At 46.4% G+C, this 15,806-nt stretch overlaps 1 protein-coding gene across 1 annotated transcript in view; it reads right to left on the bottom strand.

Moving 5' to 3' along the window:
- The window catches only part of ABHD18 (abhydrolase domain containing 18), a 245,755-nt gene that overhangs the window by 131,758 nt on the left and 98,191 nt on the right, over nucleotides 1-15,806 (bottom strand). Inside the window, exon 6 of the mRNA XM_069242299.1 lies at nucleotides 12,736-12,822. Coding sequence (XP_069098400.1) covers nucleotides 12,736-12,822 — 87 coding nt within the window. The remainder of the gene's footprint in view (nucleotides 1-12,735; nucleotides 12,823-15,806) is intronic.

Below are 15,806 nucleotides of genomic sequence, written 5' to 3' on the forward strand. Positions count from 1 at the left end.
AAGAGTGGGCCTTACAGTGAGTCATTCCAGTATTGGCTTGCGAGAAACAGTGATCTTCGTTAACTCCAAGAGATACCAACATAATATTGCATTAGAAAAATCGGCCTCCACCTGGAAGTGTGTCCTGTGTACAAAAGCCTATGAAAGCCATTGTTTTTTATTTGAAGACATCCTGGAAAATGCTTCATTTTATCCCATTGTTTAAAAAAAAAAAAAGATTTGCACAGGAGATGGCCACCCAAAAAATGCTGTGTCCCCTTAATGTGAACTCCAACACCACCCGTCCCCTCACCGCGTGCAGCCCAGCCCCACCACTCTTAAACGTCACCAGCCGCCACTGTTTTCTCCACTGCCCCAGTACTTCACAGGGACCTTCTCCCCGTGTGTGGGAAGCGTCATTTACCACTTGTGTTACAGGGACACGATGCTGTGGCACTCCAGAATGGATATACAAAACACTCAAAATGTATACGCTTACTCCAGGCTGCAGAAAGGCCTAGAGACTCAATATGAACACAATAGATAACCCACAATAAATTCTATGTCTACTCTGTTCTTAACTTCATAAAAAGAATGTGGCTTTATAAATAAAAACATAAAATTTTACACGAGGAATACATCAAAACTAGCACCTTCTATGTGCAAGATTCAAAAACAACTGCAAAACAATTGCAAATTATGTCACTTTTAAGATGCTTTTTGTGCAATAAGGGCGTCTGCGGATTTTATTTAATTGTTGCAAATCCAATTTTGGAAATGGCAATTGTAAAACCCCTGTCAGATACTACTATTACCTTATAGCAGTAAATGAGTTTGGGGTTGGGGAAATGGGGAAGGAGGAGGTTGATGCCAGACCCTGCGTATGCAGCCAAGCTCTGATCAAAATGAGAGAGCTCTCCACTCCATTTCTTGTGAGACTCGCATCAGAAGGTCAAGCCAGTTACTCGGACTTTATTAGTTTTGTAGAAAGCCACCAACAAATGGATAGGTCGACATGGTAAACTGATCACTCAAGCAACCCTAAGAGGGGGCACAATACTTTCAGAAGTGACCTCACTAGAGGGCTTTATAGAGTAGGACACATTTGAAATCTCTATATTTAGTGTTGTAGAGGCAGGTACAGTACTAAAACACTTTTTGAAAATCAAGGAGGAGTTTGGGTTATTACACACAATTGTATAGATATCTCACATTGAGCCAACCTCAGACACAATGCCTACTGAACATGAGGCAATACCTGAATACAGTCCTCTCGAATTAGCAATGTCTCCCCTTGCCCTTGAGTGAAAAATCTCTAGCCTTTATAAGACCCAAATTGTTAACTCCTTTGATACTTTTCATATTTTGGGGAATATGGGAGGATGGCATAGGCCCCTTGGAAGTTGAGGAAAGGATGTTTGTGCTTATGGTCGCAAAGGCAGCAACAAGCGCGAACAGACTATGGTGGTCATTATGACATTGGCGGTGACAAAGTGGCAGTAATAGCGCCAACAGGCTGGCAGTAATTACCGCCAAATTATTACCATGGCGGTGATACCTCCCATAGACAGCCAATGTACCACACCAATCGCCTGGGCCTTTACACCACTGACCATGGCGGTAGCCATCAACATCTAGGCGGAAGACAAGGTACCACCCACCATATTATGACATAGCAAACCGCCAGGATTTCCGGGACGGTACCAATGCCATCAAAAGACTGGCGGAAAAAGAACACAGAAAACGTAAGACTCACCTACAGGTACACGCCACCTCCGTGGAACCGGAACTTCAAGTATTCCCAATGCTATTCTACGCTATGGCCCTCCTGGACCACCTAAGTCGACGAAGACGGTGAGTACAGCCACCTAGCACACAAGGGAGGGAGGAAAAGGAGAGTGACACACACACACCATCCACACACACACCATACACAGAACTAGCTACAGAGTTAAACCAATGTCACAGGGCAAACGTTAAAATAAAACAAGGACAACTATGAGAACCAGCACACACTGTAATTTGGTGCCAACAGCCACCACATTGTCCATTCGATTCCAAATGCAGGCGACAATGTTCAGAATGGGCCAATGGCCAGTCCAAATTACAAAACGGCCACATGGCCACAGGGCACAGTCCAAGGCCCAACTTGACTCCTGACAACTTCCGGAATCTACTGTTCAGGGGCATCATGTTGGAAATGGGCAGGCACCTCAGTGGGAAGGTAGGAGGGTGGGGGAGCAACTCAGCTGAAGTTGGGAACTTGCCCACTGGTTCTGGAGGGGGCTCTATGTCCATTTGTCTTTGCTGGGGAGTGCAAGGCCACAGTCTCTGATTTGGGGAACTTGCCCACTGGTTCTGGAGGGGGCTCCACGCCCATTTGTCTTTACTAAGGAGTGCAAGGCCACAGTCTCTGAAGAGGGGAACTTACCCATTGGCTCTGGACGGGGCTCCTTGTACAACAGTCCCTGGAGGGTGGCCTACATGCCCTCTGCTGGAGGTGAGGGCTGCTGTGTCTCTGCTAGAGGTGAGGGCTGCTGTGTCTCTGCTGGAGGCTCCTTGCCCTCTGCTGCTGGGGTGGGTGTCTTGCCTTTCATTGGTGGTTGAGTGGGAACCTTCACTTTCTTTGCTGGTGGAGGGGGATCCATGTGTCCCCTCTTGTGACGGGTCCCCTTGGCCCTAGACATGTCACTTGTGTCCTTGCCTCCAGGAGTAGGAGGTGCCTCCACTGTCCCCATCTCATGTCCCTTGCTTTTCACCACTCTGGTCCTCCCTTTCTGAGCCGGTGGTGTGCTCTCAGTAGGTGTGGCAGCCGTCACACTCTGTGGCCCATTTGTGCCATCAGCTGATGGTTTGATGGGAGCAGAGGCAGACTGTTTGGCTGGGGTGCTGGGCTGGGTCGTTGGGACCCTCCTGTTACGGGCAGGTCGGGGCGGTGGAGGGGGAGGGAAGAGGTCAAGACATGCAAGGAAAGGTTTCTTGGGGGTGTGGGGGGTGGGATGTGGGTGGAGGGATTGGAGTGGAGGTTGAGGGAGTGGTTGTCTGAGGTGTACGTCTGCAGGACTTGGGTGGAGGTGCATGGACAGTGGGCGTGTGTGAGGTAGATGGCTGTTGGGTGTCTGTGTGCGTGCGTGTGTGTCTCTTGGGGGATGCAGACAGGGTGGGAGAGGACAAAGAGGGCATGTGGATAGATGATGTGGAGGTGTCTTCAAGTGAGGTGTGGGTGCTGCATGATGTGATGGTGGCTGTTGAGGCAGTGCATGCAGGTGTGAGTGCAGATGAGACTGGGAGGGAGGAGGAGGGGGAGGGGGAGACAGTGGAGGCAGTGGATGTGGTTGTGTGTGCAACTGTCTGTTTGTGTGAGGGCATGTGGCCTGAAGTGTGCTGCCTGTGATTGACTGTGCTACTCCTGTGTGATGTTATGTTTGCATGCTTGTCTGTATCTGAACCTTCGATGGGTTGGGATTGAGGAGACTGGGTCTGGGAAGTGGTAGTTGGAAGTGGGAAGGTAGGAACAGGGACACTGGCTGCCATCAGAAAGGAGACCAGAGCCTGAAACGATATATGTAGGGCCGCCAACCCACTGTGGATGCCCTCCAAGTATGCACTGCATTGCTGCATCTGGGATGCCAGCCCCTGGATGGCATTCACAATAGTTGACTGCCCAACAGAGATGGATCTCTGGAGTTCAACAGCCTCCTCACTGAGGGCAATAGAGCTCACTGGGGCAGGGCCTGAGGTGCCTGGGGCGAAGGAGATGCCCACCCTCCTAGGTGAGCAGGCACAGGCAACTCGGTGGGGGGCTGTTGGGATGGCGGTGCTGGTATGGGGGTGGCAGCTGTACCTGTAGCTGGGGTGGTCGCAGAGGTGTCTGCCACCTCCAGGGAGCTCCCATTGGAGGAAGAATCAGAGTCAGTGTTGTCACCTCCTGTGTCTGCCGTGGTGCTCCCCTCGCCCTCCGTCCCACTGGTCCTCTCGGTGTCGGTGGACTCTGCCTCCTGGGTCCTGTGGGATGCAGCTCTCTCAGTTGTTGGTGCCCCTGCTCCTCCGCCAGATGATCCTAATGCACATATGGACAGGATCACAAAAGATAGTAGGAGAGCAGGAGAGAGAAAGGGAACACTGGGTCAATTACAGCAACACCACCACAGTTGGCATACACATTACCATCACACACAGGGATCAGGATTGAGCACTATACATCGCACTGGCATTACATTTGCTAAGTGCCACAGCAAGATGAGAGCCAACCACCGCCAACTGCACCTCTCCTGGGACCCACTAAGCCCTGTCTGACATGGAATGCTACCTATCTAGGTTAACAGATTTTGCTATACACGCATTTACCTTCATCTGGATCACGCAGCAATGGCTGAGCTGGCATTAAGGGACACCCACTAACTGAAACCCACCACCAGGATCCCATGGGGCCCAAAAATAATTGTTGTCATGCTCACTGTACTCACCCCCTTGTGGCTGCTGTGCTGCCCTCAAGCTCCCATCCAGCTCTGGGTAGGCCACTGCCAGTATGCGGGCCATCAGGGGGATCAGGTTCTGACGGGCACCCCACCCTCGCTGGGAGGCCATCCCTAGGTGGGCCTCCATGGTCTTCCGGGCCCAGCGTCACAGGTCCTCCCACCTTTTCCTACAGTGGGTTCTCCGCCTGATATAGACCCCCAGGGTCCGCACGCCACAATCCCTTCTTCTGATGGGCGCGTACCTGCAGAGGTAATACAGGCAGGAGGACACCATTAACCATACAATCCAGCCACACATATGGCCAAAAAATACCATTACCATCTCCACTGGCACACACATTACCACCAGACATAGCCCCACTCCCCCCAATTACACACTGCTAGCACACACATCTCCATGCAACCTTGTCCATGCATCATGCCCATGGTGTACTCACCTGTTGGTCTGGAGGCCCATACAGCTGTCTATATAGGGATAGGACCCCATCAAGCAGGCGCTCTAACTCCTCTGAAGTGAAGGGAGTGGCCCTTTCCCTGTCACAAGGGCCATGGCAGGATCCAGACACAGGTCACAGCAGCACATGCAGTGGAGGTGTTGTCCTGTGGAAAGTCAGGAATCAAGTGAGGTTTTAGACAGAAAATGGCGGTCAAGTCTGCGGCGGTGTACACCGTCACCGCCGCCAGTGATCCCCATTGGACACAATACTTCACAGACTCCCATTTTAGCTTATGAGGAATAGCACGCGGTGCAAGATAGCCTTCAACCTTGACGCCCAACGCCGGCGGAGTTACATCACTTCCACCTGTCTATACTTACAGGACAGGCAGTCGCCATTTTATGGTGGTGGACAACATTCAGAAAAATTGGAACCTGCGTCATTGCTATAAATTGCACATACACTGCCATTCACAAATTTGCGATTTCATACCAGCTCTATGTACACTGAGGTGGTGGTTCCATTGTTTGGATTGTGACACCCTACTCACTCTTATGTCCCTTAGATACCTACCACTGTGGAGGATTAGGAGGAGGAGAGAAGAGCCAGTGTACAGACTTGGCTACACTGGAGGACAGGCACATAATACTGACCTGTAGACTGGACAGGGCCACAATCACAGAGCTGTGTACTCAATTGAAGCCTGATCTGATATCAGCTATCCGTCATCCCACTGGGATACCCCCTCTTGTGCAAGTTCTATCAGTGTTCCATTTCCTGGCAACTGGTGCTTTCCAAGTGACAGTGGCCTTGGCAGCAGGAATGTCTCAGCCAATGATCTCAATAGTGCTGGCAAGGGTTTTGTCTGCCTTGCTCAAACATGTGCAGCTACATCGCTTTCTCCCAAGTGAAATATTTTGCCACTGTGAAGGCTGGATTATATGCAATGGGACATATAGCAAATATTATTGGTGCCCCGGCACAATGAACAGGTATTCAGGAATCGGAAGAGTTTCCACTCACTCAATGTGCAAATGGTGTGTCTGGCTGACCAGTACATCTCCCATGTCACTGCCAAGTATCGTGGGTCGGTGCATGACGCCTTCGTCCTGAGGAATAGCAGCATCCCAAATGTGATAGCACAACTACAGAGGCACATGGTGTGGATAATAGGAGAGCCAGAGTCCCCCACCCACTGTATGCCTTCAGGAGTCATCTCCCATACCCTTGTGTAAGGCTAATGTTTGTCCCTCAATACTTGCAGGTGACTGGCTATCCAAACCTACAGTGGCTCCTGACCCCTGTGAGGAATGCCAGGACAGGGGCTGAGAATCTGTATAATGAGGCACATGGGCGAACCAGGGGGATCATAGAACATACCCTTGGACTCCTGAAGGCCAGGTTCAGATGCCTCCATCTGACAGGTGGATCCCTGTGCTACTTCCCTGAGAAGGTTTGCCAGATAGTTGCTGCATGTTGCACAAGCTGGCCCTCAGACAACATGTGCCTTATCTGCAGGAGGAGGAGATTGGAAATGCCCCTGTGGCAGCAGTAGACCCTGAGGACAGTGAGGATGAAGAGGCAGAGGATGAGGATGTGGTCAACAGAACATCAGTTATACGGCAATATTTACAATGACACACAGGTGAGACAGTGGAACTGACCATTCCTCTGATTATTTATCCTAACAGTGTGGCTGCAGCATGATGGCAGTCAATTCCTTTGCATCTCAACTGACTGTCACCTATGCCTTCTCATTTTGCAGATGTTGGTGTACTTACTACTGTGTACTGATGTGATGACTACAGACAGCTGCAGGTCATTTTTTGTATGCTATCACAGAGTTCAGGTCATTTGCACAAGATGTAACTGTTACCACAATTGCACATTTCCTTGACATAAAGCACAATCACTCAAGTTGTGTTTAAGGGTGTTTATTGTAGTGAAATCTATAGACAGAATAGTGCAATGGAATGTGGTGATGGTAGAGGTAAGTCCAGGATATTGGTCCTGTCTGTTTGTAGCACAGGTCCAGTGTTCAAGGGGCCATAGGAAGGGGAGCATAGGCAGTTTAAAGTGGACAAGGTGAGAGTGGGGCACAAGGGGACATTCAGGAAGCTCTCATTTCCTGGCGGTGGCCTTGGTAAGTGTCTCTAGCATCTGTCTGGGTCGAAGGGACGTTTGTGGAGTGGTTCACCTTCTGCAGAGGGAGGGGTGCTGGTGGCCTGTGGGTCCTGTGGCAGCGCTTCCTTTCCACTAGCTGCAGCAGATGTGGTGAGCTGTTCAGTTGACTGGCTACTGGAAGGGGCCCGCTGGTTTGCTGTATATTCCCTCATTATGCTGGCGACATCAGCCAGCACCCCTGTTATGGAGACCATGGTGGTGTTGATGGCCTGCAAATCTTTCATGATCTCCTGATGGTTTAACCTCCTGCAGCTGCTGGTTCTCCTGCATGATGTCAAGAATCTGGCCCATCTTGTCCTGGGATTGTTGGTAAGCCCCCAGGACATTATTGCGTGCCACCAGGACAGTCAGTACCAGAGCCTGTCCTCCCCCTGGCGTACAGCGGTCCTTCCAGTGTCCCTGTCCCCATGTACCTGTGTCCCTTGAATGGTGTGCCCACTGCCACTGATCCCAGGACCCTGATTGTCTTGGCTGTGAGGTGTGGACTGGGGTCCCTGTACAAGTGAGCACACTGCTGATTCACTTGTCCTGGGGACAGAGGTGTGGGGACGTTGGGTGGGTGCTGTGGTTTTGGATACTGAGGGGAAGGCTCTGTGGTGGACTACGAGTGGGCTGGGGTGGCCGACTGACCAGTGGTCCCTGATGGGCCAGGTAGTTCATCAAGATCCAGATGTCCAGAGTTAGTGTAATCACTGGGGGCATCTTCTGTTGGGGGACTGGATAGCCGTGGCACCTCCTTGCCGCTGGGATTGGCTGGGGCACCTGCGGGGATGTAAGTGATGTATCATACTTTATGTCTGTGACATATTGTACATCCCTAGCTTCCCCTATATTGTTGCTGTTGCCCTGCCACCCTTGCCTGTGTTTGGTGATGTATTGTGGGATTGTTAGTTCTCCATGCCGTGCATGCATAGGTGGGGGGTGTACATGCAGGGCTGGGAGGACTGTACATGCAGTGGTATGGCATGCAGGGCTTGGCATTTGGGTTAGTCATATGTGTAGGTGCACTGTGTGGGATGGAGTGGAGTGATGGGAGTCAGGGTGAGGGGGTGAGATGGCATGCAGGTATGGGGGGGGTGATAGGTCGTAGATTTTGACTCACCAGTGGCCAGTCCTCCGTCTACTCCAGTGAGTCCCTCAGGATGTACTACTGCCAAGACTTGCTCCTCCCATGCTGTCAGCTGTGGGGGAGGAGGTGGGGGTCCACCACCAGTTCTCTGGATGGCGAGCTGTTGCCTTGCTGCTATGGAATGTACCTTCCCCCGTAGGTCGTTCCACCTCTTCCTGATGTCGTCCTTTGTGCTTGGATGCTGTTCCACAGCGTTCAACCAGTCCACAATTCTCCGCCATAGCTCCATCTTCCTAGAAATGGATATTTGCTGTACCTGTGCTCCAAAGAGCTGTGGCTCTACCCTGACTATTTCCTCCACCATGACCAGCAACTCATCTGTGAAACGGTGGTGTGGTGTGTGTTGTGCAGTGCATGTTGAATAATGTGGTGGGGTGTGGGGTGCATGACGGATCGCTGGGTGTTAGTGGTGTATGTAGTTGTGTCTGTGATTTGCGTCTCGTGGTTATTTTTCGTGTTCGTAAAGGGTTGTGGGTAATGTGGGTGTGTGTTTTATAGTGTTGTTGGTGGGTGTGTGTGGTGTGTGTATTGGTGTCAGGTCTGTGTTTTTGGTATTGGCCAATGTTGTGTTGTTTGTATTTGGGTGGCCATTCTGAGCGCACCAGTGTGTACCGTCTATGGTTTACCGCCTTTGAATGTCCACCATGGTGATTCGTGGGTCATAATGTGGAGGGCGTTGTTTTGTTGGTGTGACGGTGTGGGTGTTCGTATCGACAGTTTAACACTTACCTTTGATCTGGTGGATATGTTTGTGGCAGTATTCTGACGGTTTAGTGTGTGTGTGTATCTTAATATGGCAGCTGGATGTTCACCTCCGCAACGGTACGTTGGCGGCCGTCACCGTGGCGGTAAGCAGGATTTACAGCCAATGTCATAATGAGGGCCTATGTCTCATATAATTTAAATCTCTTCACTGTGTCTATTTGAATCTTGCATTATTGTGGTGCTTATCCAGAGGCCTTGGCCTCGGAATGTTAGTGTTGCGAGGCAGAGGTCAGGGATTTTATCCACACAATCTGCACATGCCTGGGGTTGAAGTCTTTTCTGGGAGGGTATTTTTTAAGTCTTTTGAATAGTGCTACAAAGGCTGCTAGATGTTATACTGAAGGTGGTGCTTTTAAAAACATATTAGAAGACAGAAGCTATACCAATGCTTAAAAGACACTTTTAGGTATAGGGCTAGCACTGGGCAAAAGGGACACTGTGCAAAATTGGAGGAAAGCGACCGCTCACGCCACATTCTGGTGAAATGGAGACATCGTATGGATAGATATTGTGTACTTGTGAGACAGATTTATCAAGGCAGAGGCTGCCCACGCAAACATAAGAACTAGATGCTTAGATAGCTTGCTCTGGAGGTAATCTTGATGACTGATAAGAATTTGCTGGGTCCTTGATTTCGAGTACCAGTTTCATGTGGTTAACATATATAGCAGGCTTTGGGTTGCCTATATATTAGACGTAAGACAAAGCAAATTTACAGATGTAAAGTCGTGGCAATTACATTTTTGTATTTCTGCCTGAAAGTTATTGCCTTGTATGTTTTCTTTTTTACTTCTATTTAAAAATCTCAAACCCAGATAAAAAAAAAAATAAAAAAATGATGCAACAACAAATTTACTACCCATTCCCTGCGGGCACCAGAATCACAGTTCACACGCAGCCATGTGGCTAATGTTTCTCCAAGGAGGACAGGACAGCTTGGTTTAGCTCTGTAGTGTTTAGAATCACGTAGGCGTCTCAACTAAAAAATAGATTTCTGAGTAACGGGATGTAGGCAGGGAGATAAGTATCTAAGATTATTTAGATTTGCTGCCAGTGGTACCTACGAATGCTCTTGAATAAAAGAAGGCATCTTTAAAAGTAATCAAACATATGGCCATACAAAATGGATATTCCAGGACCCAGCAACCAAATAGACAATTTCTCATGAAATGGATTCTTGCAGACTCAATATCCTAGTGGCAAGATAGCTAGGCACCAGTGGCCACCAGGGGTCGGAGACCAAGTTACCGAAATTGAAGGATTAGTTAATGGCCCAAATGGTACTGTAATTTTTGACGGGCAACATAGTGAGCTAGTTCTCACTAAGTCCCAGTGGAGCCTCCAAAATCTTCAGGTGTTTCTAGGTTACTACCAGTTGTATTACAAATTTGTGTCTTGCAGATCAGGCACACAGAGCGGTCCAGGATAACAATGGTGGCCACTAGGTATTCGTCAAATGTAAATTAATATGGGCCTCACCTTTAATAGGTGACAACTCCAGAACTGTTATGGGTCAAATAATTCTTGAATGAGCACAAGAGCCTCTTATCTCCGAAGAGAGAACCCCTATACCACAGGCATAAAGACTGACTGCCTTTTGACCTCTCTAGAACAATTAAAAGTTCACTTCAGAAGGACCAGTTTTCTTTAGAATCAGAGTGGGTGGTGGGTTATGAGTGAGCTCCCAGTTTTATGGTATTTAACGTTTTAACATCTCTGTCTATTTATCAATATTTATTTTTTGGTCATCTTATCAATATTGTTTCATTTTTATTTTGTGCTTTGTGAATACGGCCAAATATAATAAAAAAATAAACCCAAATGAAAACATTTGTATAATAGCACAAACGTGTTGAAATATGGAGTTACTGAAAGATTTTTTATTTTTTTTATTCCACCTGCTATCAATCTGCACAACTACGGGCTGGGAATCCATGAACAAAATGTAAAGACAATGAAAAAATGCCACATTTTCTGCATTTGTCCACTTTTAAAAATAAATACAAACAGGAAACATTATATTCTGGCAGTATCCATCTGTAAAAATCAGTGAAAAACGAAAACTGGGAGTTTGACTGTGGCAGGTAGGTTCTCGGGAAATGTTCACTTTGATGGCAGCGGATGACTGGCAGTGCAGTATCTCCCAGTTTGAACAGCTGGTGTTCAATAGAAAAACTGTTCTGTACTGTGCAACGGCTACAACGATATTACTTCAGAGTCCCACATCTTAACGAGGCCCAGGTGTGTGATTTACTCCTTGCACATAGATCCAAATCAAAATCTACCTCCCACTACTTTCGCAGCAACATTCATTTTAAGCAGGGCCAGCAGTAACTCTTCAAAGAAGTTTGCAGACCAAATAAAAATAAATGAATAACCAGTGCATCATGTGGATTATATGCTGCCAGTATGACTCGCAGCACTTTAATTAAAGTATTAAAGTATTGTGCTGCACATTCTGAGCTTTTTTCCAAAAGCGGCCCTTGAGCATCTTAGAACGAATGCTTGAGTGGCATATGCACAAAAGCTCTTGCACGGGCCAAGCGAGAACATATTTCTCCCGCCCGAAAGCACAGCCTTTGTTATGGGTTCTCAGAGAACCCCATATATCACATTGATGTCATTCAGGCCTCCCACAAAAAGAAGCACTATTTGCAATTTGGCTTCAATTAAATATTTCATTTTGTTTCATACAACTAAAAGAATAAAAGTGTACAAAAACTGTAAGTGGGCACATTTCCACTTAATCCAATATGTCAGCATAATAAAAAAAGCTTGATTTGGTCTTGTTCAGATTAACATTATGTCGTCTGAGGTACAGTAAATGGAAAGTCGCTTGAGCAAGTGCTGCAGACCATTAGGCACATCATATAAGACTACAATGCCATTAGCATACAATAATGTTGAATGAGCTCTTGAGCCTTTTTAGGTGGAAAGAAGACTACTTTCCATTGAAAGTTCATCATGTGTGTACAGGGCAAGTAAAATAGAAGGTAGAGTGCAAATATGAATCCATGTTTTGGAAATCTGAGTTTGCTATTGCAAAGCATACTCTCTCTTTGACTCGCGCTAAGCTAAGCATCAGTAATGCCACTAAGACATTTAAAAGGGCAGCGGGGATCTCCCATGTGAATGATTAACCTTTACTACAATACAAGTTTGGATTATGTTTACCAAATGTCCATACTGCTGTGTACTGCTAAGTAGTTAAATCACTGTGGAAAATACTGTAAATGAGGCAGGATGATTCTGAAGCAGATTTTTCCTCCCATACAGAGAACAGCAACGATTCTAAAATCAGGAAGTACATCTGTCAAACATTTCATAAAAATGGAGACCAATAGCCCTCCTCTTGAATTTACAAAATAATGTGTTTATCAAACAATGGTGTAATGACCCGAGACCACCTATCAAAATTGCACTCATAAGTGTTATTAGATAACAATACATTTGAAGCACAAGAGGACTTCAGCTGGTTAATATGCTGCTCAATCTTTAAAGGAGTCACAAAAAACCTCTGCATAGCTAACAACGCCTTTTTTCTATGTTCTTACTGTAATGTCTTTCTAGCCATTTTGAATTCATTGCAAAATGATCTGCGGCACATTGCAATTATATCTAATAACATTTCCTATTTGTCTTTTTTTCAGTCGCACCTCCATCACTGTGCTTGCTTCTCATAATTTGTGTAGCTCTCTGTTCCAACAAGCACAGTAACAATGTCCTTTGTCACTGATTTCATTAGAGCCAAAGAAAAAAGGATATAATATGGATTTTCAAGTAACAGGGATGCCATACCAGCTTCTTTGATCATAGGGCGGGCCATTAAGGTTCGTCGCCTCCAATAGTACTGAAAAACATAATAGAAGAACAGAGTCAAACTTGAGCACAACCTTGACAACTGCAGTTTTGTAACGTGGTTTTAAATTTGATAAAAATTGTTCGTATTGTTACTTAAAGCTATTGACCCCTCCAAGAAGGCCCGGGGACCACATCCCCTTGGAAACGATATTTAAATGAAGCAGACTGAGGCTGCGTTGTCCTCTCCCAGAGCCTAAAAAGGTCCCAGGGGATCCCATTTCCGGGGGCTGTATCAATAAATAATTTAAAGGAAAGTGATGGGGCTGGGCAGCCCCCTTCCCTAGCCTAAAAAGGCTCCAGGGCCCTTAATCCTGTGGCAACATCTAAGAGGCCCACGGAACTCCTTCCCTTTGAGGCTGATACTTAAATGCAGGGGAGGGAGCTGCGCGGCTCACCTCCCCTAGCCTTAAAATACTACAGGTACCCAATCCCCCTGGGCCTAACAAAACTTAAAAGGAAGGGGGGCTGTGCATAACCCCCTCCCTGAGCCTCTTAAGGCCCCGGGGACCACATCCACACTAGTGCAAGCAGGGAAACAGATACTGTACCCACCAAGAGCGAGCAAGCATTAACAGCTACTCCCTCCGGTTGGAAGCATCCACAGTAGTGCAAGCAGGGAAACAGATACTGTTCCTGCCAAAAGCGAGCAAGCATAAACAGCTACTCCCTCTGGTTGGAAGCAATGCTGGCTCCTGCAGCACCTGGTGACCTGGCAGGGGCCGCAGGGCTTCCCCTGCGCCCCCCAACTAGTGGTTTGAGGGTGCCCCTGGTGGACACCTACCTCTAGCCCCAGACGATGAGATTTCCCCAGGGCCCAAGAAGGCTCAGGGAGCGGAGCCACACCACCCTCTCCTTAATAATACAATTTGGCCCCAGGTATGTGGTCCCTGGGTCCTGATAAGGCTTGAGGAAGAGGGCCGCACGGCCAACCACACACCACGTAGTCAACCACATGCCGCATCTGGCACATTGTAACAAAATATTACTTTATATTACAAAAACCCTAGAAATTCACTGGAAAAAAAGAAAATGGTTAAAGTAAAGTTATTGCTAGGTAAGAAAAATCAGTGACAACACAACGTTTTAAACACACACAAAAATCTGAAATTTGCCAGTTATTGTTTTCTCGGATAACTATAACCCCTACCCTAAGGTATAATGTGTGCCCTCGCCTTGCACTGCTAATTACCCCATATATTACATCACTCGTGCCATCTTCTCTGACATGATTGTTACTATTACTGCAACATTTGCAATTAAATTATTGATAAGAAAACTGTGTAACTGATATGATCACCTAACCAGAACATTACTTTAACCATTGGTGGTGGTGGGTGGGGGTGGGGGTCAGTTATTTATTAGAAAAACACTGCCACTACTCCACACCAACGCGTTTCAACTTCACCAAGTCTCGATCATGGTATGAAAGCCCTCCAACTATATATGGACTGGCCATTGACCGTAATGAAGTTTGTATTTACTATTCTAACTCCACTTGCGCTTTGATAGTAGGGAAGGTTAGTAAGCAGACCGAAGCAAATATAAATGCACTTTTAGTTTTCTTGATGCACTAGCCCAAAACACCTACCTAGACACGCTACGGGGACCGGTCCTCCTAACACACCGGTCCTCACAAGGATAGTGGTTGTCTGGAACGGACAGTGTTTACCCACGCTATGAGGACTGAACCGGTCCTGGGATATGTAGTAATGTTAAAACAAATGTAAAGCTAACATCAACTTCATCATGGAGGCTTTTTTTATATCCCTTAGTACATTTCAGACCCTTAGTCCTGAAGAGTTACCAACCCTATTTGTGTCACTATGATCTAAGCCCTTAGTGGCCATTTTGTTCATATACATTGCACATTTGTTTGCAAGGAACATGCCAATGCTTATCCAGTATGGCCTAATGCATTATAATATATATATGTTTCATATAGTATATGCAACACTCTCTCTACAACATTATGCACATTTTGATGCTCAGTGCAATTCTTTACAACAGAATAAATATTTGTTCATATGTGAATCAACAGTCCATGGATAGTTATTGGCACTTTTTGATGTCCTTTACAGTTTCAGATTGCATATCCTACTCCCCACATATTTCTTCCCACTCATACACTCAATTACATAAATCATATACTTTGTTTTGCAGGTAATTGTTTCATTGATTATTATCTCTTGTCCAGTGTGGTCTAGAAACTTTGTCATATTTCTCCCAATTTGGCACACCTTACATTTCTTGCATTTGAAAAATCCTCCTTGTGTTTTGTTCTGCCATGTTTGTGTGGGCATAATTAAGTGGCTTCTCACTAATTCATCCTTCAATGAGGGATCTTGCTGGTAAGTTACTTTTAGAGTGGTGCCTACCTTTGTTCCAATGTCTGGATCTTTACTAATCAAATTCCAGTACTTTTCCAGGATCTTCTAGATCAAGTGATTTTCTTTACTGTAGGCCAAAATAATTCTTATTGTTTCATCTTTAGATTTTTTGCTTCCTCTGTGTCAGAATGTAATTCGTGTTTGCAGATTTGCCCCGTTTCTTTCATTGGTTAATATCTTTCTGTTTATATCCTCTCTTCAATAATCTGTGTTTTGCTTCTTTGAATTGTGCATTCATATCTTCATCATTAGAACAGTTCCTTCTTACCCTTAGGAATTCCCCATAAGGTATATTTCTGACAAGATGCTGGGGGTGAAATCTCGCCCCATGTAGGACACTGTTGGTCACAGTGGGTTTGCGATACAGAGTAGTTTCCAACATTCAATCGTTAATATATGCATTTACATCTAGAAATTGTATTTCTGTGATGCTGCTGCTAGTATAAGTGAACTCCAGGCCATATAGATTGTTGTTGAAAATCTCAAAGTATTCCAACTATTTCTCTTTTGTGCCCATCCATATGATAAACAAGCCATTAATAAATCTAAGCCATCGGGATATTTTCTCAATATGTCTGTTGTTCAG

This window comes from Pleurodeles waltl, chromosome 1_2 (assembly GCF_031143425.1).
Source record: "Pleurodeles waltl isolate 20211129_DDA chromosome 1_2, aPleWal1.hap1.20221129, whole genome shotgun sequence".
NCBI classification, from domain to species: domain Eukaryota; kingdom Metazoa; phylum Chordata; class Amphibia; order Caudata; family Salamandridae; genus Pleurodeles; species Pleurodeles waltl.